We start from the raw sequence: 14,569 nt of genomic DNA on the forward strand, positions 1-14,569 counted from the left end.
GACTGAAAAGTACACTTCTGAAAAGGTGTACTCATTGTTTGTCAGGGTAGAAGAGCAGAGTCTCCTTCAAGAATTTCCTTCATTCAAGAAAGTCAGAGATACTGGATTTGGTACATTCAGATGTGTGAGGCCCTATGAAGACAAGAACACTTGGTGGCTCCAAATACTTTGTGACCTTCATAGATGATCATTCAAGGAAGTTGTGGGTATATACCTTGAATTCAAAAGACCAAGTATTAGCAGTGTTCAAGCAATTTCAAGCCCTAGTTGAGAGACAAACTGGGAAGAAATTGAGATGCATTCGTACTGATAACGTTGGAGAGTATTCTAGTCCTTTTGATGAGTATTATAGACAGCAGGGTATCCGGTATCAAAAGACAACTCCTAAAACTCCTCAGTTGAATGGCGTAACAGAAAAGATAAACAGGACACTGGTTGAGAGAGTGAGATGTTTGCTTTCACAAGCCCAGTTGCCAAAATCTTTTTGGGGGGAGGCATTGAGCACAGTTGTTCATGTGTTGAATCTTACACCATGTGTTCCTCTACAGTTTGATGTGCCAGACCGAGTTTGGACAGGTAAGGATGTCTCCTATAATCATCTGCTTGTTTTTGGGTGCAAATCATTTGTGCATATTCCAAAAGATAAAAGGTCCAAACTTGATGTGAAAACGCGACAATGTATATTCCTTGGCTATGGCCAAGATGAGTTTGGGTACGAGCTTTATGATCCAGTTGAGAAGAAAATTGTAGGAAGCAGAGATGTCGTGTTTGTAGAAGATCAGATGATTCAGGATATTGAGACAGCAGGGAAATCTATGTCTCAGCAAGGTGATATCTTGACTGATGTAGATCCAGCTCTTCTGAAGAATCTGCCATCTCAGGTTGTGAATGATGTTCAGGATGACCATCAGTGTACAGGTGATGTGGATGTTCCCCTATAGGTTCGGGGAGATGTTGAGACTGATGAGCAGTTGACAGCGCCAAAGATTCCATCGGAGATTCCATCCAGGAAGTCTCCCAGAGACCGACGTCCTTCCACTTGGTATTCAGCAGAGCAGTATGTGTTATTGACTGACGGGGGAGAGTCCCAATGTTTTGCAGAAGCAATAGAAGATGAACACAAGACAGAGTGGGTTGAGGCCATGCAAGATGAGATGCAGTCATTGCATGATAACCACACCTTTGAGTTAGTAAAGCTACCTAAAGGAAAAAAAAAACTTTGGAAAACAAGTGGATTTACAGGAAGAAGCCAAATGGGTTCTCTTCACAGCCACGGTACAAAGCTAGATTGGTTATCAAAGGGTTCGGTCAAAGAAAAGGTATTGACTTTGATGAGATTTTCTCTCCAGTCGTAAAAATGCCATCGATTCGTCTAGCACTCGGCCTAGCAGCTAGTCTTGACTTGGAAGTTGAGCAAATGGATGTGAAAACTGCCTTCCTTCATGGTGACTTGGAGGAAGAGATTTATATAAAGCAGCCAGAGGGTTTCAACGTGAAAGGGAAAGAGGATTATGTGTGCAAGCTGAAGAAAAGCCTATATGGTTTGAAACAAACACCGAGATAGAAGACAACTTCTAATCACTGTGTATTTGTTAAAAAAATTCTCTGATGATGATTTTATTATTCTACTGCTTTATGTAGATGACATGTTGATTGTTGGCAGGAATGCTTCAAAGATTGACCAGTTGAAGAAGCAATTGAGTAAGTCATTTGCTATGAAAGATTTGGGGCCAGCAAAGAAAATTCTTGGCATAAGAATCAATCGTGATAGGAGTGCCAAGAAGTTATATTTGTCACAGGAGGAGTACATTGAAAAAGTGCTTCAGAGGTTCAATATGGACAACACTAAAGTGGTTAGCTCTCATCTTGCTACCCACTTCAGACTGAGTACAAAGCAATGTCCTTCTACAGATAAGGAAAAGGAAGACATGAAAAGAGTTCCTTACGCCTTAGCAGTAGGAAGTTTGATGTATGCAATGATTTGCACAAAACCAGATATAGCCCATGCAGTTGGTGTAGTTAGCCGATTCTTGTCAAATCCGGGAAGAGAACATTGGAATGCAGTGAAGTGGATCATGAGGTATCTTCGAGGCACTTCCCGTTTGAGACTTGGTTTGGGAAACGGACAACCATTGTTTGTTGGCTACACAGATGCAGATATGGCAGGGGATGTGGATACTCGTAAGTCTACTTCGGGTTATTTGATCACTTTTGCAGGTGGGGCTGTAGGTTGGCAATCGAGACTTCAGAAGTGTATTACTCCTTCTACCACAGAGGCAGAGTTTATTGCAGCAACGGAAGCGACTAAAGAGTTGCTATGGGCAAAAAAAGTTCTTGAGAGAACTTGGTTTCAAGCAGCAGAGGTATGTGTTGTTTTGTGATAGCCAAAGTGCTATTCATCTTGCTAAGAATTCCAGTTTTCATGCAATATCTAAACACATTGATGTACGATACCATTGGATCAGAGATGCGTTGAACAATAAGTTACTTCAACTTAAGAAGGTTCACATTGATGATAATGGTTCTGATATGTGACAAAGACCCTACCAAGAGAGAAGCTTGAAGTTTGTTGTTTGATCGCCGAAATGGCAATTCCCTCCACATAGTCGGAAAGGGGGAGATTTGTTGGGTTTATTTCCTTCTATATGGAGGAAAGCCCAAGTGGGTTTTATTAAAGCCCAAAGCCCAGCTCTTTAGGGTAAATAACCCTAAGGAAGTCAGAATAAAAAGGGAGAGAGATCAGCCGTAGCTTTCACAAAAAAGAGAAGAAAAACGCAGGTTTTTCCTAATCTGCCCAGATTTCATCAAACGTCCAATCCTGCTTCGTCCGTGGTCCGATCGAGCTAAAATTTGGAGGAGAGGTTTGCAACTCAATGAGTTAAAATCTGAACGGTGAGATCGGATTTTGAGCTCGGGAACAGTGATTCGTACTCGTGAACAATATCCGGGTTTTGATTTTTTCTATTCTACCCAGATTTCATCAAACGTCCGATCCCACTTCGTCCGTAGTCGGATCGAGCAGAAATTTGGAGGAGAGGTTCACGACTTAATGAGTTAAAATCTGAACGGTAGAGATCGGATTTTGAGCTAAGGAACAGTGATTCGTGCCCTTGAACAGTAACCGAGTTTTGGTATTTTTCTCTCCAATTCTCTTTGGTGTTATCTCCACCTTGACTCAAATTCCATTACGTCAATCATCGCTTCTCATGACAATTGAATCTGGACAATTATCTGTAACTTCAATCTTCTCGATCTTATTGCAAAACTCGAATTATCCCCACTATACGTTACTTAATCAGTCAAAACCCCAAGGCTCCACCTTGACTACTCAAGCTCCATGCCATGTAACCAAGTCAATTGACTACACCTACAACTGAAGCCCGTTGTAGCACATGTTAAGACTTCTTGTGTTTTCTGGATCTCCTTCACCTTTAGTTATGATACCAGTTGTTGGGGCACAGCGGAAGCAAAAGAAAGAAAGAAAAATGGCAATTCAAACCACAACACAAGATATACACGTGGTTCACCCAAAATCAAGGTTACATCTACGGATGAGAAGAGACTCACTATATATGTAGAGATATTACAATAGTAGAGAATTTCAACACCAGACCATGCACACAAACTCTTGACCGAGTTCTCCTTGTACTCCACGAGACTCCCTCTCGCCATCAGTGTTCACTCTACTAAACCCGTAACTCACCGCTACCATTAACGTACTCCCTCACGAGTTTACATCTCTCTCAACTCATAACTCTCAACAATAACCTAAGTGTCTATTTATAGAGTCACATATCCAATTCCTTTGTGGACAAGGATTACAATTTCTTAGAGTCTAATTCACGTCTTTATAAGAAATTACCATAAAAATTACACTCTAAAATAGAAATTAATAATAATAAAAATTTGAGACATAATTCCTAATAATCCCCCGCTCCGGTTGTGAAAAGAGGGAAAGAAATATCCTTAGAATCAGTACTTATTTCCCTACATGTTGAACCATGTAGCTGAGAGCAAGAAAGAAAAAGTGGGAATGAATACCAATTGTCAAGAAAACGTGGGAATGAATGCCAATTGTCAAGAAAACGTTTTCACAACGCATTGCCGTAACCTCTGTCTTAACAGGTGACACTAATGTCAATTGTCCTTCATTTTTCCAAGCTTTGAAATTAAGCTAAACCATAAAAATCTTTATATGTTGAATACAAACTCTGAAACCATCATTAGCCTTGTTCAATTTCAACGAGGAACAGCCTTTAAGATTTTTTTTCTTCTGGATAATGGGCTTTGACTAATGCATAATTAAATTTAAGGACAAATCCTAAAGTATAATTTATTTCATAAAATTAGATGGAGAAAATAAAGGATTAAGAAGAATTTGGTGAGATAGCTGATACTGTTTTACGCAAAAAATGAAAAGATTTGGAAAGAAAGAAAAGTGGATTACTGATATTTTCATAATGTCAAAATTAACCTTCAAAATTATAACATTGGTTCGAAAAATAACCCCAAAATTATAAATGAAAGATATGAGTAATTCGATTGCTATAATTTCTTTTCTTTTCTCTTTTTTATGTTATCCAAACAAACGTGAATGTTTGGTTGAAAGAGAGTATAATTATATTAATTTTTTTATCAAAAGTTATTCATAAACACATTTTATTTTAGAAAGTAGGGGGGGGGGGGTATAATTGAAATTTTATACATTTTTCTCAAAAAATAAAAAATTTCATATATTTTTTACACGAAAATTTTGGGGGGAAATTGGGTAGTTATTAAAAATTACTTTCTCACCCCAAATAATTAACTATTCTCGAACGGAACACTGAAGTTGGATTGTAACATAGCTCAAGTGTCTTCGTATCATCATCGTTGGCACTTGGTAGGAACTGGCTGGAGCGCAATAAGAGATATCGGACATCTTTCACTCTTATCTTTCATGCTCTTTGGTTATTCCCCTCTCATCAATGGATTCATAAACCTGAAGAACAAAATGGAAGAATCAATTTAAAACCTACAATCATACAAGTTTAGTTATATTATATGAAAATAATAATATAATAATGGACCATGGACGTGTAATTATACCATTCATCACATAGCTTAAACTCTCAACTTTTTCTCCTTATCTCATTTTTATGAAACGAAAAAAATTGTTCATTTCTTAATTCCTATCTTCATTCCAATCATCTTCCTTACTTCCCGCCAAACAAAACATTAATTATTAAAATAAAATGAAATAACAAAACCATTCAAGATTCTAACCTGTATTATAGAATTATTAAATATATAGAACACAATATGTTTAGGAGGAACATTAAGGAAGATGGAAGCAAGGAACATTAATGAAAATTGAGGCATTTTCAGTCAACATTCTAAAGCACGTGACAGAAGAAAAACAAGAGAAAATAGACAAATGAGCAAAAACTGAAGTATAGAAAACTTTTAATATATATTTTATATATATATATATATATATATATAAGACAAAAACTGAAGTATAGAAAAAATAGATAAGACCACATATAGTTGTTTATGTGAGAATACATGATGTGGAAGATATATATATTCTTACATGAGGAATTATTTTGCCTTGTGCCTTATTTATTATCATTGCAAAACTTAATTGTATTGAAAACTGTATTCTAATAAATATAAAAAAAGGCAATCCTCCACTCTCTGCTGAGGAAAGAGATATCCTTGAAATCAGTACTTGTTTCCCTGCATGTTGAACCAGGTAGCTTATAGCAAGAAAGAAAAAGTGGGAATGAATACCAATTGTCAACATTCTAAAGCACGTGACAGAGGAAAAACAAGAAAAAAATAGACAAATGAGCAAAAACTGAAGTATAGAAAACTTTTATTTATTATTTTGCATGTTGAAGAACCAGGTAGCTTATAGCAAGAAAGAAAAAGTGGGATTGAATACCAATTGTCAAGAAAACGTTTTCAGTCAACATTCTAAAGCACGCGACGGAGGAAAAACAAGAAAAAAAATAGACAAATGAGCAAAAACTGAAGTATAGAAACTTTTATTTATTATTTTGCATGTTGAACCAGGTAGCTTATAGCAAGAAAGAAAAAGTGGGAATGAATACCAATTGTCAAGAAAACGTTTTCAGTCAACATTCTAAAGCACGTGACAGAGGAAAAACAAGAAAAAAATAGACAAATGAGCAAAAACTGAAGTATAGAAAACTTTTATTTATTATTTTTTTTTTTAACTTTTTATCTTAAGATAAGACTAGAAAACAACCACACCTGAAAATGGAGATAAGGAGTTGGACTCATGAATCGCGTGGGTTGACTGCAACTGCACAAATATCTTTCTTTTTATTAACCTCCACCGGCGTGGGTTGACTGCAACTGCACAAATATCTTTCTTTTTATTAACCTCCACCGGTCCATATTAGATAATGGGAACGCCAGACGAATTTTCCTCCTTTCCCATCAACAATAAAAGAGATAGTGATATATGTGTGTGTGTGTATTTGGCATACCTACTCCCATTGTATTTTATTTAGGAAAAAAAAAAATTCATAGTGAATTTTTGAATTATATGTAATTTCTTCTTCTCATATATATTAATCAATTGCTAATAAATTCTTTAAAAAAATGCCCCAAAGAGAATTCAAACTACAACCTACAAGGAAGTGACTACTAGGTAGCTGATCATCTTATTAATAAAAGGCAGAAGGGTGGACGCTAAAGTCTGCTGCAATGCAGGAGCCAGAATTTTAAGTGAAGGCGGCACACTGTTAAAAAAAATAATAATAATAATAATACGGAGTACATATACATATATATATATATATATATATATATATAACAACTATAAAATTCAAAAAGACACAGAAGAAGAAAATTATTAAAATATAAAAGGAAAGAAAAATGAAATTATTTTAATAGGAAATAGTTAAAAAGTTTCAATTGAAGAAGAAAAATTTGGCTTTTTCTACTAAAGAAATTTAAGGAATGTGAAGAGTAAAAGAAAAAATAAAGAAAAAACAAGAATATAATTTTAGGAACTACAAATTTGAGGGGGGCACCATATAAATTTTTTCATATATATGAAATTTTTTTAAAAAAATTACCACGTATATTATAGGTTGCTGACCAACTCAGGGAGGACACGTGCCCCTCTAGGCCTTCATTGGCTCCGTCCCTGGTGCAATGCAGTACTGTTCTAATGATAATTAGTGGACAATCCTTTTTTTTTTAATGCATGGTAGTACAAAAGTTGTCAAGTTATTTAATAAGTTGTGTTATAGTTTTTTTTTTATTAAAATAAAATTAAACTTTTTTAGTTGCTTGCTTTTTGCTTGTGCATGTGTATGATGGCTTCAGCTTCTAAGGGCAGAAATACTCTTCAAAATGATAAATTTTAAATATTAATTAATGTCTTGAAATCTAGTATTAATCGGGCACTAATATTTTGTCTTAATTGTCTTTTGTTACATCTTTTATCTATATCTATATTTATCTATACTATTCTAAAAGAGAATTTCTTAACATTTCGGATTTTTTTTTTTTATTTCATATAAATACTTTAATTTATTGCTTTCATATATTAATATATACACATACAATAATTAGTTGATGATTCGTAGTCATAACCCCTATCTCTCCATTACTAAATTTTTTTTATTTTTCTGAATGTGTAAGAAAGAAATTTGATTGTTTTTAAAGGAAAAGAAAGAATGATAAAACAGGGAACAATTTTACAGAGGCAATTTTGTAAGAATTTGATGGTATAATATACTAGAGATTATTTTGTTGCAAAAAGGGTAAGGACTATAGTCACTATACCAATATAAAAATGGAATTTGATTGTTTTTTTTTTTTTTTTTGAGTTTCGATTATGATTGTTATAATGTTTAATAATATCTTGTTTGTTTTTATTATTACTCTTTTTTTCCTCCATGCTGATTGCGTACAGGATGATTGTGTAATTCCATTATTTTAATTTCACATTAATCTTTGAAGCAATTTATTTTTTACAGAAAAAGAAAGAATGATGAAACATGGGACAATTTTACAGAGGCAATACTAAAATTTTAATTTTTTAAAACTAAATTAAGAACATATATGGATGCTAACTTGACTAAATTTCAACAAATTTTATTTTTTATATATATTTTCTCTCTTTACTGTTCATCCAATAGAGAAGAATTTTAATTTTTAAAAACTAAATTAAGAACCGTATGGATGCCTAACTTGACTAAACTTCAACAAATTTTACTATTTATATATATTTTTATACACTTTCTCCATTTGCATTGCAAAAAATTATTCTAGCACCTATTGCATTTTTCCACTTGCGGTAATTTTAATTTCAAAATTTACTCAGAGGTGGAATAATTCGATTTAAAATAAATAAATAAATAAAGCACACGTGATTCACACTTGGGGAGAAGACATGTTTTTAGCCACCCTCTCTCTCTTCATATTATATTTTAGAAATATATACTTGCTAATCATGACATAGTAATCATGCACTTTCCCTATGTCCAATTTCTAATAATCCTCATTACTTTGCACATATTTGAGGGTGTTTCCATATCCTTTGTGATCTTTGTGAGCAATCAAAAACCAAATGTTATCATTCTGCTTAATGTGTAAGCATCTCTGAATTTAGCAAATAGAAGTATTAGTTATAAACTAGCTGGGTTTTGAAAATAAATGTTAATTAACTTTATGTTTTACATGTTTTATAAAATTTCAGATTTTGTTAGATCGAGGATAATATAGTAGTTGGAGTTCGACATGCTTATAAAACATGTTTAATTCCAAAACTCCCATTATTTTAATTTTTTTTATTTTTTCCCATGGAATTTGTTTTCAAATATACAATCATGAAATTTTCAAAATATTCCAAGAAATATGTTCTCAAAAATCATTTTCATGTATTTTTCTAATTTTCAAGAAAACAAGCTCTTAGAGAGATAGATTATATGACAATATCCACTATTACCTTTAAGTGATGAGTTTGACCCCAATGACAATTTATTAGCATTCTAATCATGGGGTTTATATTTGAAAATTAGAATACTCAATAGTCAATACTTTATCTTATAAATCATAATTTATTTTGATGAATTTCCAGCTAATCATCGTTCTAATGTACATGTGAAAGAAGGTTGTTATTCCAAGAGGCTTCAAAAAAGCTTTACAGTGAAATTTTTCCCAAAAAATGATTTACCTATTCTGCACTTTTTCTATTTTATGCTATTAGTAAGCTCTATTAATTACCATTCTGCACTTTTTCGATTTTGTGTAAAATGTGTTTTTATGCCAGTGTGATTTTGATTCTTTATAAACTTTTGATTTTTGTGATTGATTGACATGCTATTTTCAAACTGAAAATTGTAATTTATATGGTCACAATTTAAACTATTCATGTTAACTTGCCACTTTTAGAAGTTCTCTTAATAATTTGAAGGTTTTGACCGAATTGCTAGGCCTAAATATAAGTCCTTTAGTGATAATATAATGTATTTATTTTATTTATATAAAAGAATATACATAAATTATATGTAATATATATTTTGATTACCTTTTTAGTATTTTAATTTGAAACATTAGTAGATTAAATTTTTATTTTTATTTTTTATTTTTAAACCATGGGTATCAGCTTAAGTTCACTTTTATTTAATGATGAAAGGAAAATCAAATTATTCTTAATGATTTCAAAAAATTTAGAATCAAATTAAACCATTTAACCAAAGGAACTGAACCAAACCAAACTATGAAATTAATTGAAATAGAAGATTATATATGATAATTATCCAAAACTCTACTAACAAAAATAAAACAAATAATTGAGTAGCCCAAAACAAGACACTTGGCATTAACTTTTGTTAATTGCACAAAAGTCCCTCCACAAAAGGATAATTGTACAAATGACTCAAAATGAAAATATCTTCCAAAAGATGCTTTTTTTAAAAAAACTCTAAAAATTTCATGCGATACAAGTCAAATGTTGTGCATTGGGGTTCAAGTTCAAGTTGACAATTCGTATTCGTAGGTCATACTCGTATCGTGTCATGTCGATGTAAGGTATTCTACTAAATAGATAAACCCAAACCCAATCTATTTAATAACCGTATTAAAAACCTCAACACTAACCCGATCTGTTTATTAAATGGGTTAACTTAATAACATGTTTATCAAAACGAGACCTCAACACTAACCCGATCTGTTTATTAAATGGGTTAACTTAATAACCTGTTTATCAAAACGAGACATTTAATATTTAATCAAATAATAAATATTAAAAAACATTTGTCACAATTAATCTAAATATTCAAAATAAGAAAATAAATCATAAGGCGTAATTAAGGTTTATGTTAAAACAACTTAATTGTCCATAATAATTGGGTTTAAACAAATAACATACATAGCTCATATTCATGATTATGATATGTTGAATTAAACGGATAAAAACAGATTACACGTGTTGAATCCCCTCAACCCTAATCCAACACAGTTAAATAAACGAGTTAATCGTATCAACCTGTTTATGACTCGAATTCGTTTAAGGTCAATCCAAACTCGCTTATCTCGTTTCGAATCGTGTTGACAGGTCGTGTCGTAATTTGCCACCCCTAAGTTCAACCAAATTATAGCCATTGTTGTAAACCTAATTTTTATAATAATTGTGTTGGTATATATTATAATTATTTTTATTTTAATTACTTGATATTTATTTTTTACAATTTTATATGATTTACATTAACATTATTATGGTTATCATAATGATGATGATAATTATTATATCTAAGGTTGTATTATTATGATTATTTAATAACTAATTCATCACGTGTATCGCACGTTGAATTTTGCTAGTTATGAAAAATATACATAAAATAAAGTAAATTATTGTTCAAGTCCAAATCTACATGTCCGTAGTTATATAAAATTAACGCTACATGAATGGATGGCAATTTACCATTTGAGTTAAAACAAAATCAATCTCATGCATCATCACATAAGTAAAGCATTTGAAAGACATCTACTTTCCCACACACAAAAAAAAAAAAAAAAAAAAAATTCAAATAAAAATTTTAGTTACTCATAATTTTTATCTCCACCATCATATATATTCTGGTAAATCACTATGCAATAGTTAGTAACTTCTGACTTAACAGGTGACAGTAACACTAAAGTCAATTGTCCTTCATTTTTCCAAGCTTTTAAAATTAAAGCTTACAACACACTTCAATAAGTTATAAATAGACATGTTGCACATGCAGCTATCAGTAACAATCATTAGCACTGTTCAATTTCAACGAGGAACAGTCATTAAGATTGATGCTCACAAATATCCTTAATCTCTCTCTTTCTCCATCCCTCTCTCTCTCAGACACACGGAGGTTCCCAAATTTGTATCCTTAACTCTCACGCAGAAACACACAAAGAAAGATATGGATTTGCTGAGTTTCCTACTATGTGTTCTGTTTATCTGCACTTTGGTTCAAGGCCTACTCTCAATTGCAAATGCAACCAAAACTAGTCAGGGCAAGCTTCCACCGGGACCGGCACCACTGCCTGTCATCGGAAACATTCTTAAATTAACCAACCAACCCCACAAATCTCTCTTCCAGCTAGCCAAAACATATGGTCCTATCATGACCTTAAAACTAGGCCAAATAACCACAGTGGTCATTTCTTCATCAACTATTGCCAGAGAAATCCTCCAAAGGCAAGACGTCTCCTTCTCCAACCGATTCCCCCCAGACGCAATACGAGCCCGCAACAACCACTTATACACACTGGCTTGGATACCTGTTTCAACCCAGTGGAGATACTTCCGGAAAATCTTGACCTCTCATGTATTTTCAACTCAAAAATTGGATGCTCAGCAACAGCTCAGGTGCCAAAATGTTCAGGAGCTCATTGACTTTGTCCACAGTTGTTCCAAAGCAGGTGTTGCAGTGGATATAGGACAAGCTGCATTTAGAACTAGCCTTAAACTGTTGTCAACCACCGTATTTTCTGTGAATTTGATTGACCCAAGTTCTGATATGACACAAGTTATCAAAGAATCAGTTCGGGGCATAATGGCAGAGTCTGGAAACCCCAATTTGTCTGATTACTTCCCTGTCCTTAGAAAGTTTGATCTACAAGGTGTTAGACGTAGAACGGGGTATCATCTTGGGAAGATGTTTGAGTTCTTGGATAGGATGATCAATAAACGATTGGAGATGAGGAAATTTCATGGTTATATAGGGAGCAACGATGTGCTGGATAACCTTCTCAGTAACAAGGATGAGATTGATCAAATTCACCTCCAAAGTTTGTTATCGGTATGTCTCATACAAGTTCTAGTTTATTTATCATTTTTCTCCAAATCCAAGGATAGTACATATTTGTTTAAGAAAATAAAATACAATCTTGTTATTGCATGATAGGACAGGGTAAAGCCCTTTTATTTAAAAGGATTTTAAAAAAAGAAAAAAAAGAAAGTACAGTCTTTATGTAGAAATGTTGCTCAATCTTTCTAATTCAAACTAGAAGTGTTTTATCATTAAAACCAAAGCAACCATTTTATGCCTTAAAGGGGGATGACCATGCCAATGTCCTTTTTTATGAGTAATGGCACCGGTGCTTATGTAATTTTTTTTCCCCTCCAAAAGTTCAATTAAATGCACACATTCACAAATTTTTTTTTTTTTCCTAGTTGAACTCACACACACGTCTCTTCTGAGACTTAAACCCCTGACCCTACATTTTTGCAGGATATATTTACCGCGGGGATAGATACAACTTCAAGCACATTGGAATGGGCAATGGCAGAGATTTTACACAAGCCACAAACTCTTTCGAAAGCCAAAGCTGAGATGGAACAAGTTGTGGGCAAAGGCAAGCCGGTGGAAGAATCAGACATCCCACACCTACCATACTTGCAAGCAATCATAAAAGAGACCTTCAGGCTACACCCAGCACTGCCATTCTTGATACCGCGCACAGTTGATGCAAATGTTGAAGTTAATGGCTTCACAGTCCCAAAGGGTGCACAAGTGCTAGTAAATGCGTGGGCTATTGGCCGCGATCCAAATGTATGGGCAAATCCTGAATTGTTTATGCCAGAGAGGTTCTTGGGGTCAGAAATTGATGTCAAAGGCCACAATTTTGAGCTAATTCCATTTGGGAGTGGACGGAGAATATGCCCTGGAATGCCGCTGGCTATTAGGATGGTTCACTTGATGTTGGGTTCACTCATAAACTCATTTGATTGGAAGCTTGAAGATGGCATTGCACCACAGGACTTGAACATGGACGATAAGTTCGGCTTCACCTTACAGAAGGCTCAGCCTCTGCTAGCTATCCCTATCCATACCTAAAATCCACTGTCCTCCCTAGGCAGTAATATATTAACTACTTGAGATTACTATAGAATAAATGTTTTGTGCAAATAACTCCCTAATAGTTTTGGGGAGACTTGAACCCTCGGCATCTCACTTTGCAAGGAGAGGGATCCGAGGGGATACAAGTAGGCCATGGGCGTTGGTGAATGAATGTTTGTGTTTTCAAAATCTATTACTGCATGTATCATAAAAATAACAGTAAAAACTGTGTTATTTTGGGTATTACAGTAGTATCTATAACTATATTGTGTTTATGTATAAGGTCTCTCCCCTTATATTGAGAGCCTAACTATTCATCACGGTCTCAAGCCAAGTCCATTCCATGACATTAATTTAGCCGTTGGACCTAATTGAGTTGCTCTTACTCCTTAACAGCTAGGATTAAGCTTGTTTAATTGATTGTCACTGCTTACAAACAGATCAAGAGTAACTAACCCAAGGGTAACAATTTATTTAATGGATTTCTTTGTTTTATTTGTTAATGGTCTTCATCCAAATTCATTAATGGAGTTCATTTTGGTTCCATACTTATGTGAACAATTTATCTCAATATTTGTATATATAATAATTTTGCAGGGACATCCTATTTTAAAAAGTCGGTCAAATTTACTTTCCAAATGCGATTCATCCATACATACATATGTGCGTATGGAATTTCTCACTCTAAGTATAAAATTTGTTCTCGTAAAGTATAGCTAGGAACAGAAGAAGAGAAATAGTGACTCGCCTTAACTCGGAATTGTAGACGCCAGGCGCAGCGAAGATCTTGACTGGTTCACCGATTTGACTCGGTAAATTGATGGTGTGAGCAAGTTGCCAGAGACCAGCGTCGCAACCGGCGAAAACCGCAATGAATGCGACCGGATAAGAGAAAATCGATAGTCAACAACCGGTTTATATCCCTCTAGTTTCAAAATTAATTATATTGAAGTTCCTTTATTGAATAAAGTTTTAATTGAATTGTCACTCAAAAATCACCCTTCAGGAAAACACTTTTAGAAGAACACAAATCTCTCAATCAATTTTAAGAACCCAATAAACGGTTAAGCATCTTCACTATAGCTCCCTTCATATTGTGTGTGTGTGTATATATATATATATATACATTTCAATACACAAATTTATAATAAGGTCTCAATAATTCCATCTGTCAAGGGCTGGTAATGTGTCCAGAAGCTAGTAAGAAATCAAAGCGATGT

General features: G+C 33.8%; 1 protein-coding gene across 1 annotated transcript; it reads left to right on the forward strand.

The window, feature by feature from the left end:
* The first annotated feature begins 11,214 nt into the window (after nt 1–11,214).
* LOC132283095 (geraniol 8-hydroxylase-like) lies at nt 11,215–13,631 on the forward strand. The gene is made up of 2 exons (XM_059784987.1): nt 11,215–12,308; nt 12,741–13,631. Exons 1-2 carry the CDS (start codon nt 11,427–11,429, stop codon nt 13,344–13,346), a joined length of 1,488 nt encoding a protein of 495 aa, XP_059640970.1. The 5' UTR covers nt 11,215–11,426; the 3' UTR covers nt 13,347–13,631.
* Nucleotides 13,632–14,569: the final 938 nt, after the last annotated feature.

The sequence above is a fragment of the Cornus florida genome, unplaced genomic scaffold, assembly GCF_030987335.1.
Source record: "Cornus florida cultivar Cherokee Brave unplaced genomic scaffold, ASM3098733v1 CherokeeBrave_3.0.0_Hap2_Chr11, whole genome shotgun sequence".
Taxonomy (NCBI): domain Eukaryota; kingdom Viridiplantae; phylum Streptophyta; class Magnoliopsida; order Cornales; family Cornaceae; genus Cornus; species Cornus florida.